Raw genomic sequence first — 20,607 nt, 5'->3', positions numbered from 1 at the left:
GCATTGCATAAAAGACACTTGCACCCACGGACCCACCCAGACCTGTACATTGAGCACAGTAGTAGGAAGCGATCAACCACCACCTCTTCTTCATGTCTGACGATAAAGAACTCCAACAACTTCTGGAGCTTTTCCTGAGTGACGATCCACAAATCAATGAGCGCAGAAAAGAGGTTCTCAAAACGGTAAGAGAAAACGACGTTTCCTCGTTTCCCTCAGACCTCTCACTCATGTCTGCTTTCGACGATGTGCTAATGTGTTTCAGTTTGGGTGGACAAATCAAAAATATTTACAGATACGGCGCTTACACAACGTGTGAAGCACAGAGGAAGAAGTTCTGGTTCGCCATCTGGAATGGTTCCTTCAGTGAAAAGGAAATGGATGTTGAAAAACTTGCAGCTGACTCTAGAGAGCTCGAACGCAGACAGAAAATCCAGGAGTTCTACAAGCAGACGCTTCTAGACAAGAAAGCCCAGGGGCTGTCGGAAGATATCTGGGACGAGAGAAAGGAGCTTTTGACGAAGCCATTCATGGAACAGCCGCTGCCTGCAACGTTCCAGGAATAGAAACTACCATAACAAAACTTCCATGAGCACTCATATATAGCTCTAATGTACATAGTGTCGGGTGACGCCTGCTGCTAGCAGGGAACTTTTGGTCCAAATCAATGCTATAGGAGCCTTTGCTGGGTGGACACACGAACGGCGCAGCAAAGGAGATGCTGAGGAGACCGCGGCGGGACTCACATTATCACGCAGCCCTTCTTCTCGGGCTCGTTGTCGTTGGCGCCCTTGGGTCTGGCATTGAGCGCACATCTAGCTGCCTCGGAGAAGGCCTCGTTGACGCCTCTGTTCTTTTTGGCCGAGCACTCAAGGTAGCGCAAGGCGCCGACCTTCTTGGCCACGCTGAGGCCCTCGTCGTACGAGATCAATCTTTTGTTCTGGTTGTACGGACTCTGGGCTTGGTAGACGTCGTCTTCCTCCTCCTCGTGGTTTCTCAAATCACACTTCAACGCCACAAGTACTAGCTTGACACCCTCGCAGTGGTCAGCAATCTCGCCCACCCACTTCAGCTGGACGTTCTCCAAAGAGTCCTGAGAGTCGATGGAGAAACACAACATGATGCAATGAGTATCGGCATACGACAAAGCTCTTAAACGGTCAAACTCCTCCTGGCCTGCTGTGTCCCAGAGTGAAAGCTGCACCTGCTGGCTATCGATAAAAATGTCGTGGACGTAATTTTCGAACACGGTGGGTTCATACACCTGAGGGAAGTAGCCTCGGGTGAAGACGTTCAAAAGCGATGTCTTACCGCACGCACCGTCGCCCAAAATGACGATCTTGCGCTGGACTGGGAGTTAGAAAAGCGTTTCAACACTAATAACTTCACATACTTGTCTTGGTGGAACCGCCGCAAAGAGGCATGGTGATGTTGTCAGTTAAAGTTGTAGATAAACCGCGTATATCAGGAGGACGTGCGCATACCGACAGGCTCTGGCGATTGGAGCCATGCGTTTCACAGGGGTAGGCCGTGGTGTATGAATTTATAGGGGGAGAGAAATTGAAGTAATGTTTGTAGTTTAATACTGGGATTGAAGTTTTTTTGATGTGGCGGTGTAGTGGCACTTTGGATGTGGTGGATCTTGCCTCGTCTAATCGGTGAGGCTCGTATACTGGAGAATTTAGAGTGAGACGAGGAGGAGATTTGGAGGACATCGGGAATTTGAAAAGTACGTGCTTTTTCGTGATTGGCTGAAATGTGAAAATTTGCAGTGGCAACCTGGGCTTGGTCTGGCCAGGTGTCGCCAAAGTGCGTTTTGCAACCATTCCGAGGCATAGTGTGTCCAGACAAGGAAAAGCCCCGCTGACCCTGCCTCAATTGACACACTTTTTCGGCACACTAATTGGATTGATATTGTGAAGCGGTGAGAGGTGAAATTTCAGAAGAATTTGTAAATTCCGGCCATATAGATCAAATGGCCACAGGGCTTCCTTCTTTTCGTCTACTACTGAAGATTACCACCACGTCCACCGTAAATCACCTCATTGACCTTTTTGAGGTAGCCTGTTGCATGATAAGACCGCGTTTAGTCCGCCTAAACTCGGGGTTGTATTGTCTCCAGCTGGCCGAGGACAATGTCTCAGTGAACAATGCTGATGGATGCAAAATCGCAGCCGTACTGGTCCAAGAAAAGCCAACCGAGTCTGTCAACATACGAGGTGGGTTTTGTCTAGAATTGGTGAGAAAAGGGAGATTTTAGCACTTATGATAATTCATAGTTTTTGATATGTCGATTTTTCAGTGGGGACCTGATCCTCGATGCTCATCACCACTGTACTGCTCATCGCGATGAGTACCCACCGTTGCCCACCACATATACCTACAAAGTTGCTGAAAATTTGCAGGAACCCAGATTCAGCAATTTATTTCACTATCAAATCAGTAACGTATTGAAATTGCTGCTTCCTGCCCCGATTTATCCACCCTTCCTTCCACGTCACATGACCAGGCATCCTACTACTTCTCCATCGCAGCACGAAAAACATCTTCACCTCAATATGTCCTCGCTTCTAGTGGCCCGTTTCGACCCTAGCCTAACGTACCTAGCGCTGGCCGTGCAGGCCTTGGACGTTCACCAGGTCAAAGTCCAGAGTCTTGTTTCCTCCCAGGATCTGGTCAACACTTCCTTGAGTCTCGGGAAGAACCAGAAGATCTCATCCTTACTGTGGGTTCTGCCCGACCAGACCTCGCTTATTGCATTGGGATTGACAAGCGGCAGCATTTTGCTTTACTCGCCGTTGCTGAACTCCATTGTGACCGAATTGGAGCATCCCTCGAGTCTCCAGGTCACTGACTTCCACTACTCATCGGCATCGAAATCAGCATGGTCTACGGATATCGGCGGAAACATATACGAATGGGACTTGCAGAGCCACCAGTTGGTGCTGAGCTTGGCGCTTTTTGACTTGATCGAGTTGTCCGAGTCTGTTTCCAAGGTTCTGTCTGTCAAATACAACGGCAAGGCTCATCTCCTTGTGGGTACTCAAAACGTGTACCTTGTTGACCCCTCTACCAAATCGGTGGTCAAGACATTCCATGCCCACGTGCTGCCCATCCACACACTTACGCCAGTTCCTGGCTCTAAAGACCTCTTTCTTACAGCTGCTGAGGGTGACCGTTTCGTGAACATCTATTCCTTCCATAGTGCACCAGCCAAGGCTGTTCTTGTGGCCGAGGCTGCTATTGAGCATGTTGCTGTGAACCAGCACGACACAGTGGGGTCCATCTTGACGGCTGTGACGGAAAATGGTGCCGTCGAGGTTTTCCAAAACCCACTCACATTCGAAAGCAACGCTCTGGCGACCCCAGAAAAGTCCAAGAAGAAGAGAAAGCACACCAAGGCCGTTCTGAGTAAGAGCTCCGAGGCCACTCTCAAATTCGGTCGTCCTGCCGATGAAATCACCAGTCCCGACGACGAAACCTTACATATCAACGCTGTTGCGCTTTCCAGCGGTGTTTTGCATGTTACCTGGCTCGAAAACGCCTCTGTTTCTTACTTCGACGCCTTGCCTTGGTTCACGGACGCCGGTTTTGCCTTTAGTGGTGTGCAAAAAATTGAAAAGTCAAAGCAGAAAATCAGAGCTACTTCTCACACAGCTGATGGTCACGATGTCGCTGCACCTAAGCTTTACCAGGAGTCACACACTGTCATCACTGAAGGTAACGCTTTCCAGGATGACGTGGATGAGGAGGAAAACGACGAGACGTTGGAGGAGAAAATCAATAAGCTCAGTGAGCAGCTGAGACAGGCAGAAAGCAGGGGAAAGAAAAAGCTCAAACGTCACACACCCGGCTCGTTGGCTGTTGTGCTTTCCCAGGCATTGAAAAATAACGACAGCTCGTTGCTTGACAACGCTGTTCTCATAAACAAGGATCCCGAGATTGTGAGAAACACCATCGCCAGATTGGACCCATCCCTTGTGGTGGTTCTTCTAGACAGACTTGCTGAGAGAATCACGAGGAAACAGTCACGCCTGGAAGGCTTGTATTTCTGGATCAAGTGGGTCATTGTCATCCACGGCAGTGTGCTTTCCTCCATACCCAACATCAGCAACAAGTTGTCGAGTTTGCACTCCATCTTGACCAAAAAGGCCGACACGTTACCCCGTTTGCTCGAGTTGCAAGGCAGACTCAATCTCTTGCAATCGCAGAACAGCTTGAAGAAGGAGATCTTGAATGGCTCGTTGGTGAACGACGAGGATGGAGAACAAGAGGTGGAGTATGTGGAGGAGCTCGACGATGCAGAGCACGCTGGGCTCATCAGTGACGACGAGGACGACGACATAGACATGGATGGCGTGGGCGACTACGAAAACAGTGAAGACGAGATGGAGGCTGGCATGAGTGACGAGGCCTAACCTGTGCATATCAATAGACATCGGTAAGAGAAGATTGTAGAGGAAGTAGCGGAGATTAATATTTTTAAGTAAAGCATGTAAATGAAGACCAAAAAAAAGTTTCAAACAATTAAAAAGAAAAAAAAAAGAACATCTTTGGTGAAGCATTGGGATACGGTCTAGCACCCAGTAGCATAGTGTGCACTCTGGTATCATGGGCTCTGGTGTCGGGGAATAGTCGCCTAAGCCATAATGGCTCGACTTCCCAAAAAACCAAAAATCGTCGACCAACACTCTTTTTTCTCGATTTCCTTTCCACTACAAATCAAAATCTCACCTTTTCCAACTTTCCAACCCTCCCACCTCATCACCCCCACACTGCCCGAATTTTGCACCCAGTTCGCATTTTCATCTCCAATGGCCCACCTTCTTTCATGGAGATACGTCTACTTTCTCACGATCGGGCTCCGATTCCTCGTGGCCCTTTCGGACTCCTACATCCATCCAGATGAACACTTTCAGAGCTTGGAGGTTGTTCTGGCCTGGTTGGGCTACAATGTCAATGCTCCATGGGAGTTTACTTCGGCTAGTCCAGCTCGAAGCTATGCTCCATTGGTTTTGTTCTACTGGCCAATTATGAAAACAGCAGACTATTTGGGGTTTCAGCCGCTCCAGATATGGTACATCTGCCGCTTGGTGCTTATGGTGTTGTCGTGGATGGTCACAGACTGGTGTCTTCACAAGATGCTTCCGACCAAGCAGGAGCGGATCAAGGCTATCTACTTTACGCTGACTCTGTACGTGACGTTGGTGTATCAGAGTCACTGCTTTTCCAACTCTGTGGAGACCGTTTTGGTGGTGGCTGCGGTGTACATCATCAACGAGTTGAGGTTCCTACTGAGCCAGGATGTATCACAACAGAGGACTGGTGATTTGGTGAAATTGGCAGGCACGCTCGGCTTTTTGGTCGCTTTTGGAACATTCAACAGAATCACGTTTCCGTGCTTTTTCGTGTTGCCAGGCTACTACTTGGCTGGAGCTTTTTGGAAATGGAAAACGCTTCCTCTAGTCGCTGCTGCTACTTTCGCTGCTACTTCAGCTGCTTGCATTGTTCTTGATACTGCTATTTTTCAAGGACTTTCCGTTTCAGAGCTTCTTCAGCACCCCTGGTCCCTCAGCCTGTGGATAATTGCCCCGTTGAACAGTCTCTTGTACAACACCAACACACTCAATTTGGCGAAACACGGAATCCACCCATGGTACACTCACGTTCTTGCCAACTTGCCACAGCTTTTTGGTCCCGGCTTATTGCTTTTGTTCTTTCGCTTCAGAAACAGATACTGGAAAACAACGCCCTTTTTGAGTGCAGCCAGTGGGATTTTATTTCTTTCGTTGGTTCCTCATCAAGAGTTGCGCTTTTTGACTCCCATCGTGCCACTTCTATGCTGTTGTTTCGATTTAAGTCTTGGATACGACGGTGATGCTAAAGAAGCCTCCAGCCTATCTTCCATTTTCATGGGTTTGTGGTTCGCTTTCAACATTGTGATGGGAGTATTGATGGGAATCTTCCACCAGGGTGGAGTTGTACCAGCTTTGGATTACCTACAAACACTGCATCTACAAGGAGTCACCCAGGTGTGGTGGAGAACTTACTCTCCGCCTACATGGATGCTAGCAGACAAGCAACATCAGTATCAATTCATCAGTCTTGACGGCGACTATCACGGTTTTGAGCTCGACGACACCAAGACCAACTATGTAATCGACGCTATGGGCTCTGACATTGGGGTTGTTGATGCACTCATCAAAAACTTAGACACCAAAGTGCTTTTGGTGACGCCGATCGCTTCCTTTTCCACGCACTTCGACGCCACTCATTTTAACAAGACGTGGAGCACACCCTTCCATTTGGACCTAGACCACCTCGATTGGAGCGATCCACGGACCTTGCAACCAGGATTGGCCGTCTATGAGCTAATCTAACATCTTGTAAATGACCATCTTTCACCTGCTTACTTGTAGAAGTCGAACTTGTCGTGCTCCGTGCCGCTCTTCACCTGTGCGGTGTATGCCTCCTCCAAATCGCTTTGTAGAATCATGTATCTGTTCTTTCTGACGGCTCTTAAACCTGCCTCTTGCATGATGGCGGCAATGACAGCACCAGACAATGGGTCGTTACGCACGATCAACGAGTCCAAGTCGACCTCAGGAGCCAAGGCCATTTTGGATGCAACGGTGGAGAAGATCAAACGTCTCTCTCTTCTGTCCTTCAAAGAGGGGAACTCGATCTTTCTGTCCAATCTACCTGGTCTCAACAATGCAGGGTCCAAGGTGTCGGCTCTATTAGTGGCCATGATGACCTTAACGTTCGACGTCTGGTCAAAACCGTCCATTTGGTTCAACAATTCCAACAAGATTCTCTGGACTTCACGATCGGCACCGGTTTGTGCGTCGAATCTTTTCGTAGCGATGGCGTCAATTTCATCAATGAAGATGATGGCGGGGGAGTTCTCTCTGGCAAGACGGAAAACGTCTCTGACCATTCTGGGACCTTCACCGAGATACTTTTGTACAAACTCCGAACCATTGATTCTGATGAAGGATGCAGTTGTGGAGTTGGCCACGGCCTTGACCAACATGGTCTTACCCGTACCCGGAGGACCATATAGCAAGACACCTCTGGGAGGGTCAATACCAATCTGGGAGTACAAATCACCTTGCGTCAATGGCAATTCCACAGCCTCTCTGATTTCTTGTTTTTGCATGTCCAAACCACCGACGTCGGCGTATGTGACGTCGGGTTTCTGGTTGTCGCCGACAATGGAAATGGAAGAATCGGCCTCGGGGGGCAAGATGTCCACAAGAGCGTTGGAGTGGCGGTGCAATGCCACCGAAGAAGAAGGCTTCAACAATTCTCTGTCCAAAGTCGAGAGAATCCGGACCACGTAGTTGGATCCTGTCGTACTGGAGACGATACCTGTATTTTCATCAATGGGCTCCAAGAACTGGCCAATAACCAAAGGTACGGATCTGATACGCTTGACCTCCTCCTGAGCACGTACAAGCTCTCTTTTTAAATGACGCTGCTCGTCCTTGATGTAGTCCTCCTGTAACAACAACAAGTCCAACTCTTTCTCCAATTTCTTGAGCTTCAAGTACACATCCAAATTGTCGTCGGTCATGTGAGCCCAATCAGGCTTGGATCTGGGAAGTGCATGTGCAGAGACGACGGGTTGTTCTATACCTAGTTCCTCCATGGCTGGTGTGATTGTCTGGGGAAATTGATAAGGTGGATCGATCAGTACTGAGTGATTGAGTATGTGTGGCGAGATTGTGGTGCGCGCACGACCATGAATTCGGTGAACATGGTGTGTTGGAGGCAGTCAATGGGGACGTATTGGACATTGACGAGATTCGTTGATGAAAGAAATGGAGAGAGTGATGCTTCTCTGTCATTGTAGTTAATCGGTTTGTGGGGGTGTTTTGACCGACTTTATATGGCACTTTATATGGCACTCTATATGGCTGCGAAAAGCGCCAACGCTATGGAGACTGCCTTAGAGCAATACAGACCATTGAACGTTATCTATCTTTCGATGAGATAAAAACAGCTTTTCAATCATTTAAGGCTCTACAGCCTTCGGATCCATCGATTTGGTAAATATACAGCTACCCATTGGAATCCACTCAATCCTATCTATGTGACCCTCTAACTACCAAATCCACCACACACTAATATCCACAAACCTTAAAAGCAAAGCCTCAATGCAACAAACCCTCTGCTTTTCTTTTTCAAACAGCCTTCCCTCACTTCCTCGCCTAATCCCGCTGTTCCCCTCTTGTGACTGTTGAGCCTTTCACCATGTAGCAACTATGCCTGTCTTAGAAACACAAACCAGGCATCCACACATTCAAACTGCGTATCCAGCAACCACCAATTGCTCAGTGCCAAACGAACATAACCAAGACTTTCACAAAACGGCTTGGCAGCAACCATTGCGGGCTCCCTAAAAAACTTATCACCAAAAATACACAAATTCAAAATCCACCTTCTTTGGATTATTCCACTGTCTCACTTTCCAACCCTTCAACGTCTTGGATGCAACCTCGCCAAAGCGCACTGCCGTAAATCCCTAGACCCACTTTTCGTGGCAGCCGTTCGGGTATACCGGAGTATTGCCGAGCCGTGAGCCACCTCGATGATTGCTCTCGGCCAGATCCAATGAAATTGAAGGTTTAGTCAAAAACAAAAGTAAAACCAAAAAGCTTAAGCTTCTCTAAATCCTCCAATGTCTCTCGGTAGCTGAAATGCCCGCTTACGCAAATCCCGCATAAGCCCCATTTAGTCTCTCCGGCTTGCGTCTGCATTTGACGTACTTGACAGGATACATCGTGAAACTCAATTACAACAAGCACCTCTTCTTTTCCACACTAGGCCACATACTAGAGCCACATACTAGACTCTTCGTAACCAAAAGCACTCCGTCTAAGCCAAAAACGGTCTGCAGCAGATAAGGCGTCAAGCAGGTGCGAAGCAAGATTTCCAGTTTCATCAACTTACACAAGGTGGAAAAAAGCACAACCCCCAGTTATCCCTCCGGAGCAAAACATTCCCACTTCTCCCTCCACAAAGCACCAGAATCGCTTTACCGGCCCTCCATATATCCTCCGTCTGCGCATCCGGCATTACCGGCCCGACTTATGCATCACCGTTTTCACTGAAGATTCATCCCATGTTTACCTTAATAGCCGTTGCCATCGTGGTGGCGCTAGCGGCCGTGCTCTTCTTGGTCAACTTGATCCCCCACGTCACCGTCCGCTCCTTGGGCTGGTTCTCCCTCCGCAAAGTCTCCATCAACCTCCGTCACACCACCATCCATATAGATAAGCTTACGCTATGGCTCAACATCTGGCTGCTGCAGCTCGAGCCGTATCGGATGGTCCACGTTGCGTTGATAGACGTGACGGTCGAGCAGAAAAAGAGCTCTGCCGGTCTGGACGAATCACAATCGCTGCAGACGGTCATTCCGGAACACCTAGAGTTCAGGGTGCCCGGCTGGGCTTACAACTGGTTGCTCAAACGGACCTGGATGAACCAGGTGGACATTCACGTAATTCGCTGTTCTGTTCACCATGAAGGGTTCAGTCCGGACGTTTCGGCCCACTTCGACTACACTCGTCTCCACAGCACCTACAACATCACCCCCAGCACCTACACACTCAGCCTCCTGGTGATAGACGGGTACTTGTTGAATCTGCGATCGAAGCTCCTGCCGAACGAGAATCTGATAAAGATCTTCCAAAATGTGGTTGTGTCGCTCGGCTCCTCGCTTATCTTCTCGTGCTGTCGAGACCTGAGAAACCATATGGTGATGGACCTCAGCGATATCACCATGCTGACTTCGATCCTGAGTCCTCACATCACGCCGATCTCGGGCCTTACGCCTGCAAAACCGAAAAAGGCTCCAAAACCAACGTACGACACCTCCGACTCCATCCCCATGTTGGACCAGTTCGTCAAGGCCTTCGCTATAGTGTCCTCGGTGGAACTCCGTATCGAGAACCTCAAGGCTGAGTACAACCACATTGTTGTTGATGTCTCGAGCACTTTGATTTCCCTCCGGAGAGAGAAGTCCTACAAGCTCAATACCTTGTTGGAGGCATCGGCATACGTCAACTCGCTTCGGGTCTTCAGCTTGGACACAAAGTGTGTGGATGTTCCTTCCCTTACCTATTTATTTGAGTCTGACATGTCCGACTTGTTCAGGGCCTACGAGGCCGGAAACACAGATCAATTCTTTGTTGACGTCAAGACCAGTTTGGACCTCACGCATCCTTCCTTCGATATCTATTTCGACCAAATCGAAACGTTTATGGAGAAGCTCAAGCTGTCGAGCTCAAAGTCTAAGCGAACGGCGGAACATGAGCAGAAGCAATTTTTGGCTGTGCCCTTGAGTAAGTACCTCCGAAAGATGAGAGCTACATCTGTGAAGGTGGGTATTTCAGAAACCAGAGCCACCCTCCATCTTCCCGCAATGGACCTGAAGGAATTCAATCGTTCTTCTGTTCACAATGTCACCGCCACGGCTAGCATCTCCACCTTCCTCACAAAGTATTCCTCCAAGGAGCTTGGCAAGATCCTCCTGCTCCATACTCGTCCAGAGGACCCTCCATCTTCTCTCAAAGCGTTTGCCAAAATTAAGAACTTGGTCATTGATGTCGAGGAGAATCAAGTTGTGGCCACAAAATTGAACTTCATGACGGCTTACTGCCTCAACACCCACAGAGTCAAGCTTAAAGTCTTCAGTAAGCGCTTTGTCATCAAATCCGTGAACGATATGATCTTCTACGTGGTCAGAAGGCTTCGAGACAGTCACATTAAGCATTACAACCAAATGTTGCAACAGAAGCGTTTGGAGACCACTACGGATCCGGACTCCACATTCAACGAGCCCGAATCGAAAACAGAAATTACATTCATCGACTTCCTTGATATTCTACCCGACTGTATCGTCCAAGCTACGTTTAGGGCCTCGGAGATCCATGGAACTATCATTTGCAAAGACGGTTTACCATCCCACATTATCGGTGATGAAGGAGAAGAAACTGACTTGGCTGACTACCGAAAAGGTGTTTCAATCATCATCAAAGACTACTTGGTGGACTTTGATCGAAACGAGGAGCACTTCTTCTCGAAAGCAAAGACGACAGAAATTTTTGTTTTAAGTGAATACGCTGCTAAAGTCGATGCTTCTATGTCGCCTGAGTATGACGAAATCATGAAGCACGACATCGATTTCAGTGACCTTCTGAGTGTGGAATCTTTTGGGGCTACTGGCCTCGAAGAAACCACCTCCATGCAGCGTAGTGCTCTTTTCATCAAAAACTTCAATGTCACCACAGAGAAAAAGAAGACCGACAAGTTGATCTTGACGGTTCCTGAAGCTGATGGTATGGTCGATATGTTCCTCATATGGTGTGCGTTTTACGCCAGAAGTTTGCTCAAGCTCTTCCAGCCAACAGTCGAGGTGGAGTACACAAAGTCGGAACTTAAACGCATGAAGGGTACACAGAAGCGAGTCAAGCTTGATATTCATGTCAAATCCACCGCTATCAAGGTTGTGCTTCCGAATGATGTTGACACTTTATTTGAGATAGAGGGTCTTAGTGTCACAGACGCCTCAAGCTCTCCAATCTTCGATCTATTAAATTGCAGACTCTATGTCATTCACCCAGCCACCCAAGCTTGGTGCAGATTGGTTTGTATCCATCAGACCCATTCGTCTTTGGGTGAGCTTCTTCAGGAGACATGTTTCTTGAAATCCAACAGCATCAAGATCTATGTTCCTTTCCGCTACCTCATTTACACGGTCATTGACAATATCATCACGATGGTGAAAGCTACTAAGCAAGTCAAGCATAATTTCGATAATCTCAGGTCGGGCTGTACAGAGTTTGAGAGACTCATGCCCGAAGCGAAACCCCCGATTTTATTCCCAAAGATCCGCTGGTGCTCTGATAAATTCAATCTTTCATTGGAGGACGATATATTTGAGGCGGAACTCGGGCTTATCTACCAGTTGGGCCGTGTGGAAAACATTCTCAGAGAGAAGAAGTGGTTGCTGTTTGAAGAGGAAGCCAAAAAAATTAGAGCGAAGGTCCAGTCCTCTCCTATTGATCTTACAAGGGCGTCTACGGTGGAAAAGAGGCGTTTCCTCGGTGAAAGAAAGGGCAAAAAAACCCATACTCATCACTTCCAGCGCAACTTTGCAAATACTTTCCGCCATGGCTTCAGACAAAACCTGGACAAGAGTTTGCCAACTAGCTCTACGTCCGAGCTACCAAAAGGTGACGAGTCCACGGATCGTGAAACTTCAATATTCACTATGGAAGATGCCGAGGCTGAAATAGCTCGTGCAAGGGAAAGATTGGAGGAGGAGATTTCCATGTCCTGGATTACCAATTTCAACAGACTCAAACGGAGCAAATTTGCACAGGCTCGTCGGACTAAGACAAAGGTATCTGGTTACGATAAGATCAACCCGTTGATGGGTCAAAAATACAATATCCAGAAACTGGCTCCTGGTGCTCCTATCATGTGTGTTGCGTTCAACCAATTTGATCTTACCTTAGACAAAGCCAAGATCGACGATGTGGATGAATTTTTGAGGGTTTATGGAAAAGGACAACCGAAGCTCGATTACTCGATTCTCATTCCGTTGGAAATTCGTCTTCGTGCTTCGTCATTCTACATTTCGCTTAAAGATTATCCATTACCTTTACTTACCTTCCCTGGTTGTGGCAAGCGTGGGACGAATATCATGGACCTTCACGGTAAGCTTGTCATCAATGAGAAGCTTGTTCACAGAAAAGAGGAAATGAGACATATCTACGTTCCATTTGCTGCTGCCACCAAGAGAGAAAAGTCGGTTGACAATTTCTACTCGGTTTATGTTCCTCGTACACTCACGCCTGTCAAGGCAATGTTCGACCTTTCGTGTTTAGTGGACACGGATAAACCATGTATTCTCAATTGGTCCAAATCGTACCTGGCGGCGATTCTGAGTGCAGCAGGTGCATTGGACAATTTCTCCAAGCCTCAAATCGACGATTCGCCAATTGGCTGGTGGGACAAGTTGAGTCTCATTTTGCATGGAAAACTCAGATTCGACATTCCTAACGAATTGTGTCTCCACATCAAGAGTTCTTCAGATCCTTACGATATTGTTGGTAAAAGTGCCGGTTACATGTGGAGCTGGAAGCACGATGTGGAGCTCAAATTCAATGATACCGGCGACCAGAAAGAGCTCATTATGTTGAATTCCTACGATTTTGTTTATGGAGTTCCTGACTGTTCATATGGAAGCGATATGCCGTGGAGCTCTTCACACCCATTTGATGAGACTGTTCTTGAAGATATTGATGTGAGGCGTACTTTCCAAAAACACGTTATGAAGTTTTCATCGGATGAAAAAGTGCAGTGGCGTCTAGGTCTTCTTTTCGAAAGAAATGAAGACGTTAAATGTCGTGATGTCAGTGCGGACCACAAGCGTACCGACCAATTCATTCCTCACTATGATGTTGTGGTAACAAGTCCAGAGTTCGACTGGCATCCTGACTCCTATGAAGGCTTCCGGTCCGATTATCTCCACTTGGCTATAGGTGTCACTTCGGTTTCCAAGAAGGGCAACAGTCACAATACAGCTTACTTGACACCACTTGCGTTTGCCTACTTCTTCTACTGGTGGAATTCGATCTCGCATACTGTCAGTATGCCCGTTCGTCAAGGCAAGTTGTTCCCCAAATTGGCTGATAAGGCGTCCATGAAAACAGGCACCCACTTGGTGACATTCAAGTACCAGCTCATCCTAGAGCCTCTCGCTGTCAGTCACATGTACACTTCGTATGAGAATCTGGAGGATGGTCCTCGTGTCATTGTCACCGGTCTCAAGGGTAAGAGTGAAAAATGTCACATTGATCTTCATCAAAGAAAGGAGGTCATTCGGTACATTAATGAGAAATTGGGTATCGACAAGAAGGTGCATCACATGAAGCTTCACCTAGGAGAGGTTCGTGTTTGTGAAGCTGACATTCGTGCCATTAAAGCAACATTTAAGGACCCATCGATTCGTGGTCACATTATCGCTTACCTTACAAACCAAGTGGACAAACCATTGAGTGTTGAAAAGTATCAAGAAGAACTCGATGACAGAGTAAGGCATCTCAAGAGCACCAGCTGGTCTCATGGCATCCAATGCAACCCAGAGGACCTAGCCTGGTTAGATCAAGACGACTTTGTGGAACTTGAGCTGAGAGAAGAGCTTTCTCCGGATCCAATAATTGAGGTACTTCCATTTTTCCACACTCCTAGGTACACCTACTTCAGAGAGTTCACTTTGGAGAGAGAAGATCACAAGTACCCCTTTGGACGTGAGCCATCTCATGTGTGCTACATTGGTGGTGAGAGTCCAGATACCGTTCAGGCCGACTTGTTGAAAAAGAGAGCCAACATTCTTCGTACTGAGATTGAAACCGATGAGCAAGAACTTCAAGGCCAGAATGACCCTACCGAAAGGGTACGTCTTGAGAAGCTGATCAAGGAAGGAAAGGAGAGAATTGATGTCGTCAAAGACATGTACGCTGACTGTGCTGAAAACATCGAAGCGTTTGATGACAAGGAGAATGGTTATTCCGTACATGAATACCTTGGTGAGGAAGATATTGCGAGACGTAAGTCGGCCGCTCACTCATTATACTCCAGCTTCAAATCCATTGATCAGGCTCATGAGATAACATCCGAGAACTCTGGTGTGAGTGAGTTCCACAATAGATTCCTTTTCCATAACCTCAAGCTCAAATGGAACAATCGTGTCAGAAATCTTGTCACAACATACATGATGTTGATCGGAACCAGGCGTACAGAAACGCTCATGATATCGAAGAAGGCGGTGGATCTCATAGAGTGCTTTGCTGAGCAGCGTAACCGTGCTGCAAATGAGAAACCTCCGGGAGAAAATGAAGAAGGATTCAAGCTGACCTTCCAGAACTCGGGAGATGTTATTGAGGAATTTGAGGAATACCTTAATAGCTTGGCTAACGACAAGCACGAAATGGAGTACAAGTATCTTGTCAAATTCATCAGACCCCAGATTCAGCTAGAGTGTGAGTTGGACCCCGATTCGGTTATGTGTGTGACCTCTCAAGACATTGAGTTGCGTATTCTCTCGGAGAACATTGCTGGAACAGACGATATCATCAGTGACAGTAATAGTGAAGAGGTCAATGCTGTTGAATCTCGTCATGGTACTCTCTTCAAAGACATGCATGCGTTTGTTTTCCACAGAGATAACTTTCCTCATACATACGAGAGTCCCTATGGTGACGATCATCAGAAACGAGCCTGGCCTCCCTGGGTCGACTACGAGGCTTGCGTGGACACTACATGGTTTCAGAAAGATCTTGTTTTGGAGAAGACTTCGATGGCGTTGATGCTCAAAAAACCTAACTTCTTGTCCATGGAGTCTGCGGCAAATCTACATGCCGACGAGCTCAGTGTCCATTTGGCCAAGGTAGTGGTGAATGCCACATCCCAGCAGTACTCGTCCATGTACTACATTTTGCTCAATCTTCTTTTGGATAGCAAGTCAGCCAAGGAGCAACTCCACCTGAGACTTGATCAGATCATTGAGTTTTCAGGACTTGAAGACACTACCGGTTTGGCAGACAAGGTGAAGCTTTTGCAACGTAATATTGCGTTGTGTCAACATACGCTTCTTTCTTTGAAAGATCGTAACCTCACTGCAGAGGACAAGAGGGGCGTCTCCCATGTTGAGCTAGAATTGGACAGAACCTACGTTCAGCTTGCCATCATCACCCATACATTGCAGCAAGTTTCTTCGCAGAGGAAGGGAAATCGTGGAGTTGGCAAGTACTGGAACATCTATGCCGATCAGGTTATTTGGCATCTTTTGGAAGACACAGACAAGCCATTGGTGGACTTGGCCATGGCTCCATCCAAATTTCAGCGTGTTGATATGCTTGACGGTTCAAACACCAATCTTGTGGAAATCTCCATGATGCAAGGTTTCAATCTCCGTCGAAACGCAGTGTATCCCGACTTCATGCTGCCTTTGATTGACGAACCCAGCTATGATAAGAACAAGCCCGTTGTGGCTATGACGTGGAAGATGCTCAGTCGTGTTGGTGGTATCAGGGTCATGAGAAGCGCCAAATTACAGTGTCAGCTGGCCAGTCTCCAGCTTGATCTTGAAACAGCTCAGACGCTTCTTGCTTACCTCTTCCCCCACGATGACAAACAAGAGGACAACAAACACGAACGTTCAAATGGAAGTGCAAGCTTCAGCAGAGATCGTGATTCGTCAGACGAGCTGGATGGGTCTGTGAGCACCGAAAGCAGTGGATCGAAGACCAAGGTGAGCTCGATCAATCCATTCAGGAAGATCATTGCCAAAAGAAATCCTGGAAGTCCATTGGCCTCGTCGCCTCCTCAGTCGCCATCTAGAAGCTCTCACGACTCCGGTAGCTGGGACAATTCTTCACGAATTTCTTCTACCGACATTCCATCGATCAACTCCGAAACAAGAAGAGCTTTGGGCTTGAAGTCGAAGAAAGAGAAGGATGGTGAGGCCACGGATGACCTTTCCATCATCATGAAGAGATCCTCCAAGTTCTTTGTCATTGACGAAATCGAGCTTACATCCATGAAGCTTAGAGTCAGTTTCAAGGCGCCCAAGCATCTCAATATCATTGATGTCCACCGTCTTATGCTCACCATTCCGCTTTTGCATTTCAAGAAGAAGACATGGTCGGGCGAGGATTTCGTGCTTCACATTAAGAGGGAGGTGATCCGGATCATCTTGGCTCATACCGGCAAGATTATCGGAAACAAGTTCAAGGTCAGAGACAGAAAGGCTACCAAACAGCCGCTCAAGCAGATTCGTGATTTCAAGCACTACGTGTCTCTTGAGGACTTAGAAGAGGAAGGCTTGGAGCAGACGGACTCCCAGGAGTCAACTGGAGAGATTCAAAATGTCAATCGGTTGCACAAGGTGATTAAGAGCCAAGATCAACACCATGGCCCCACGCATACCTAGCATGTACATATTACTTGATTAATAGACCAAGACGTTAAGGTGGTGTAGGACGAGGATGGTATCAACAGGATTTTCAGACTCTGAATGAGTAGCAGATATAATTCTGGTGATTCAAATAAAGGCTCCCAACCTTGGCATTGAACTTCTCTAACATTGCTAAAAATCATCATTTTCACCTTGACAAATTTTAGAAAGAAGGCTGTTGAGCTGAATATCACCTGTTCTACATTAAGTAGCCACTCGCTTAAAATCAGTAAGGTGATAAAGCGATCTAATGATAAGATAGCACCGGTACTTCCAAACCCAATCACAGTACAAATTTCCAAATCAAACATCTCGATCAACTAAATCCTCTCACAATTGACCAATTTCTCTCACTACAAAAATCTTCAAATCATATTCCAAAACCTCGGGTCATTCACAAATCTTATATAAATAGTACGCCGCGCTGGTTAAGCATTTGTGCTTGTGCGGCCAGATTGCAACGTTCTGCCGAAATTAGCCGATAAGCGAAAACACCCCCACCCGATTTTGCCAAAATAATCATGCAATAAAAAAGCCATCCTCTAAAAAATACTCCACAAACAATTCAAAATAAATTCAAGAATCATTCCCTGGATTGACCGGGTGGTACGTGTGCCAAGCGTCTGTGGACCAGTGCACCAGACAAAAGGACTTGCAGCGGGCCTATCAACCAAGACTATACAGCCATACCTCAATTGTCTTCTTCAAGTAACCCAAAATGGCGTTCTTTGAGGCCCTCAAAGATAAGGCCGTCAACACGTTCAACCAGGTTTTGGACAGGGCCCCGGCTAATGGCTTGTCTAGAGACGAGGCCTTTTGCAGAGAACACAACCTTCCGGACGGAGAGGTGATTCTAGATGAGCTGGCGGTGGAGATCAGCTGCAAGCCAGAAAACTCGAGAGACGCCTACAACGTGCTGTATCCGCAAGGCCGGATCTACTTGACACAGCACTTTCTTGTGTTTCGGGACGTTTTCGACCGCAGAAATTGCTCCTTCGTGATTCACCTCAGTACGGTCAAGAAGGTCGAGAGGCTCCCCACCAGCTCCTATGGCTTTGCATTGTCCATTGGCACGCACAGCCGGATCAACGTCAAGATCTACCTCGTGGGCTTGCGGTCCGAGAGTGAGCGCTTCTCGCTGCAGTTGAAGATGTCCTTGAAGAAGAACTTACCCAATGTCAAGAAGCTTCCGCCATTTATCCAGACGTGCTACTCCGAGTACCTTTTGGCCAAGAACAAGGTCAGCAACGAGAAGGTCGAACACATGCCTCCCGGCGGGTTGGGCGTCAAGTTCAAGTTCCCTGGTGACGCTAAGGCCAACAGGGACAAGACCAAGATGAAGTTGTGGTTTGACCTCTTCCGGGTCGACGGCCGCAATTTGTCGCTTATCAAGACACCCATGTTCTACAAGCTCGTACGTGTGGGCCTTCCGAACAGGCTTAGAGGCGAGATCTGGGAGTTGTGCTGTGGCTCTATCTACCTCAGGTTGGACCACACCAACGAGTACGAAACGCTTCTCAAGGAAAACGAGGGCAAGAAGTCCGTGGCCATCGAGGAGATTCAGAAGGATTTGAACAGATCGCTTCCAGAGTACGCTGCCTACCAGGACAAGGAGGGTATCGATAGATTACGCAGAGTGCTCACGGCTTACTCGTGGAAGAACCCCGATATCGGCTACTGCCAGGCCATGAACATCGTGGTGGCGGCTTTGCTTATTTACATGTCAGAGGAACAGGCCTTCTGGTGTCTTAATGTGTTGATCGATCGCGTGGTCCCAGGCTACTACTCGAGAACCATGTACGGCACTTTGCTCGATCAACGTGTGTTTGAGTCACTCGTGGAGAACTCCATGCCCGTGCTCTGGAATCACATCTCGAAATACGACATTCAATTGTCCGTCATTTCTCTTCCATGGTTCCTTTCGTTATACTTGACATCCATGCCCTTGGTGTTTGCATTCAGAATCCTCGATGTATTCTTCCTCCAGGGTCCCAAGACTCTTTTCCAGGTGGCCTTGGCCATTCTTAAGGTTAACGGTGAGGAGCTTTTGAAGGCAGAAGATGACGGCACCTTCGTCTCCATCCTCAAGGAGTACTTTCTCACCTTAGACCAGTCCGCTCATCCTAACGCTCCAAACCCCAAATACAGTCTGGTTACAAAATTCCAAGAGCTCATGGTTACCGCCTTCAAAGAGTTCTCGGTGATCAATGAAGAGGTCATTGAGAGACATAGAGCTAAGCACAGAAATACCATCTTCCTGAGCATCACCACCTTTGTCAAGAGAACAGAGTTGAGAAATTTGCCAAAGACAGCAAACCTTTCACAGACGGATATCTCGTTACTCTATGACAGATTCTATTCTATCGTCACCTCCACCATCACGGTCGGCACAGGTGCTTCAGAAATGCATTTTGACGCATTCAAAATCTTCATGCAGCAGATTTGTGATTGGGTAGAGACGGAACCTAATGACGACGCTGCTAAGCAGGAGGCTTTCCTTCAAAGACTATTCGATAACTGGGATTCCAAGTCCGAAGGTTCACTCTCCTTGGCTGACCTTGTGGTTGGTTTGAACAAGCTTTTAGAGCCCGACTTACTCACGTCTATCTCCAACTTCTTTTCACTTTACAGCAAGGATGACAAGGTTGACCGAGAGGGAATTTTGACAATTTCCGAAGACTTGCTTTACATCACATCCCCATGGAAGAAGGGTTTACTTTTAGATTCTCTTACAGAGACCGCCATTGAAAATGCTATTGCTGATGAGCTCTACAAGCAACAGAAAGAGTCAGGCAATCCGAATGGTGAGGGTATCCAAATTCCACAAAGCTTTGATCTCGATAAGCAGAGAATTGAAAATATGCAACTCGAGAGATATCTTTCTGCGGCCAGCACTTTCATCCAAAGAGCATTTGAGTATGCTCAGCCAGTTGAAGATGAAGAGGTGTTGATTGAGGAGCTTAAGATCGACAACACAATTTCCAGTAATGCTGCATTGAACCCTAATACTCCCGTTTACCTAAATTTGCCTACCTTCAGGATGGTGGTCTTAGCTGATGAGACTTACGAGCTTTTCTTCAGCAATACCTTCCGTGGGTCCTTCCACATTGATAAGCCGCTTGACTCCAAGATGAATACCATGCGTAACTTGAGAGACATGTTTGATGGACTTATCGCTGATGGACGTGAGGTGGCCAAGAAGGTGCGTCGTCGTATGGACTCTCAAGCTACACCACCTCAGCATAGCGACAACTCGTCTGTCCAGTCAGGTAAGTCCTCCAAAGCACAAGAAGAGGAGGATGAAAGAGATGATGACTTTGGAGTTATCGACATCGACGAGAACGATAAAAATCTTGTCCTTGGAGCCGAGGCACAGGTTATGGTTGGCTCTGTCAACGACACCAAGGAGGAAGAGAAGAGGATTGAGTCTCTCAAGAAGGCTGAAGCTTCGGAGGATCGCAAAAAGCAAAATAATGACGGAAATCTCATTGAGTTTGAGACATGATATTTAACGAGAAAAATAGATGTTTGATTAAACGTACGATCTTATTGAATCTAGCGTGTGTAAGAAT

The 20,607-nt window shown here is 47.3% G+C and overlaps 7 protein-coding genes across 7 annotated transcripts; 5 read left to right on the top strand and 2 right to left on the bottom strand.

Moving 5' to 3' along the window:
• Nucleotides 1-92: 92 nt before the first annotated feature.
• C7M61_003194 (uncharacterized protein) lies at nt 93-566 on the top strand (the record flags this gene model as incomplete). The annotated part of the gene is made up of 1 exon (XM_024858543.1): nt 93-566. The coding sequence occupies one exon, from the start codon at nt 93-95 to the stop codon at nt 564-566; it is 474 nt and encodes a 157-aa protein (XP_024713453.1).
• Nucleotides 567-742: 176 nt separating this feature from the next.
• RHO3 (Rho family GTPase) lies at nt 743-1,424 on the bottom strand (the record flags this gene model as incomplete). Its single annotated transcript, XM_024858542.1, has 2 exons — nt 743-1,350; nt 1,394-1,424. The coding sequence occupies 2 exons, from the start codon at nt 1,422-1,424 to the stop codon at nt 743-745; spliced, it is 639 nt and encodes a 212-aa protein (XP_024713452.1).
• Nucleotides 1,425-2,558: 1,134 nt separating this feature from the next.
• Nucleotides 2,559-4,418, top strand: UTP5 (Utp5p; the record flags this gene model as incomplete). The annotated part of the gene is made up of 1 exon (XM_024858541.1): nt 2,559-4,418. One exon carries the CDS (start codon nt 2,559-2,561, stop codon nt 4,416-4,418), a length of 1,860 nt encoding a protein of 619 aa, XP_024713451.1.
• Nucleotides 4,419-4,814: 396 nt separating this feature from the next.
• Nucleotides 4,815-6,380, top strand: SMP3 (glycosylphosphatidylinositol-alpha 1,2 mannosyltransferase; the record flags this gene model as incomplete). The annotated part of the gene is made up of 1 exon (XM_024858540.1): nt 4,815-6,380. One exon carries the CDS (start codon nt 4,815-4,817, stop codon nt 6,378-6,380), a length of 1,566 nt encoding a protein of 521 aa, XP_024713450.1.
• Nucleotides 6,381-6,409: 29 nt separating this feature from the next.
• On the bottom strand, nt 6,410-7,654 carry PR26 (proteasome regulatory particle base subunit; the record flags this gene model as incomplete). The annotated part of the gene is made up of 1 exon (XM_024858539.1): nt 6,410-7,654. The coding sequence occupies one exon, from the start codon at nt 7,652-7,654 to the stop codon at nt 6,410-6,412; it is 1,245 nt and encodes a 414-aa protein (XP_024713449.1).
• A 1,476-nt stretch (nt 7,655-9,130) lies between these two features.
• C7M61_003189 (uncharacterized protein) lies at nt 9,131-17,011 on the top strand (the record flags this gene model as incomplete). Its single annotated transcript, XM_024858538.1, has 1 exon — nt 9,131-17,011. One exon carries the CDS (start codon nt 9,131-9,133, stop codon nt 17,009-17,011), a length of 7,881 nt encoding a protein of 2,626 aa, XP_024713448.1.
• A 742-nt stretch (nt 17,012-17,753) lies between these two features.
• Nucleotides 17,754-20,540, top strand: GYP2 (Gyp2p; the record flags this gene model as incomplete). Its single annotated transcript, XM_024858537.1, has 1 exon — nt 17,754-20,540. One exon carries the CDS (start codon nt 17,754-17,756, stop codon nt 20,538-20,540), a length of 2,787 nt encoding a protein of 928 aa, XP_024713447.1.
• Between the last annotated feature and the right edge of the window lie 67 nt (nt 20,541-20,607).

Source organism: Candidozyma pseudohaemuli, assembly GCF_003013735.1.
Source record: "Candidozyma pseudohaemuli strain B12108 chromosome Unknown scaffold00007, whole genome shotgun sequence".
NCBI classification, from domain to species: Eukaryota; Fungi; Ascomycota; class Pichiomycetes; order Serinales; family Metschnikowiaceae; genus Candidozyma; species Candidozyma pseudohaemuli.
Note: the sequence above shows the minus strand (reverse complement) of the source record. Positions and strands in the feature narration are given on the sequence as shown.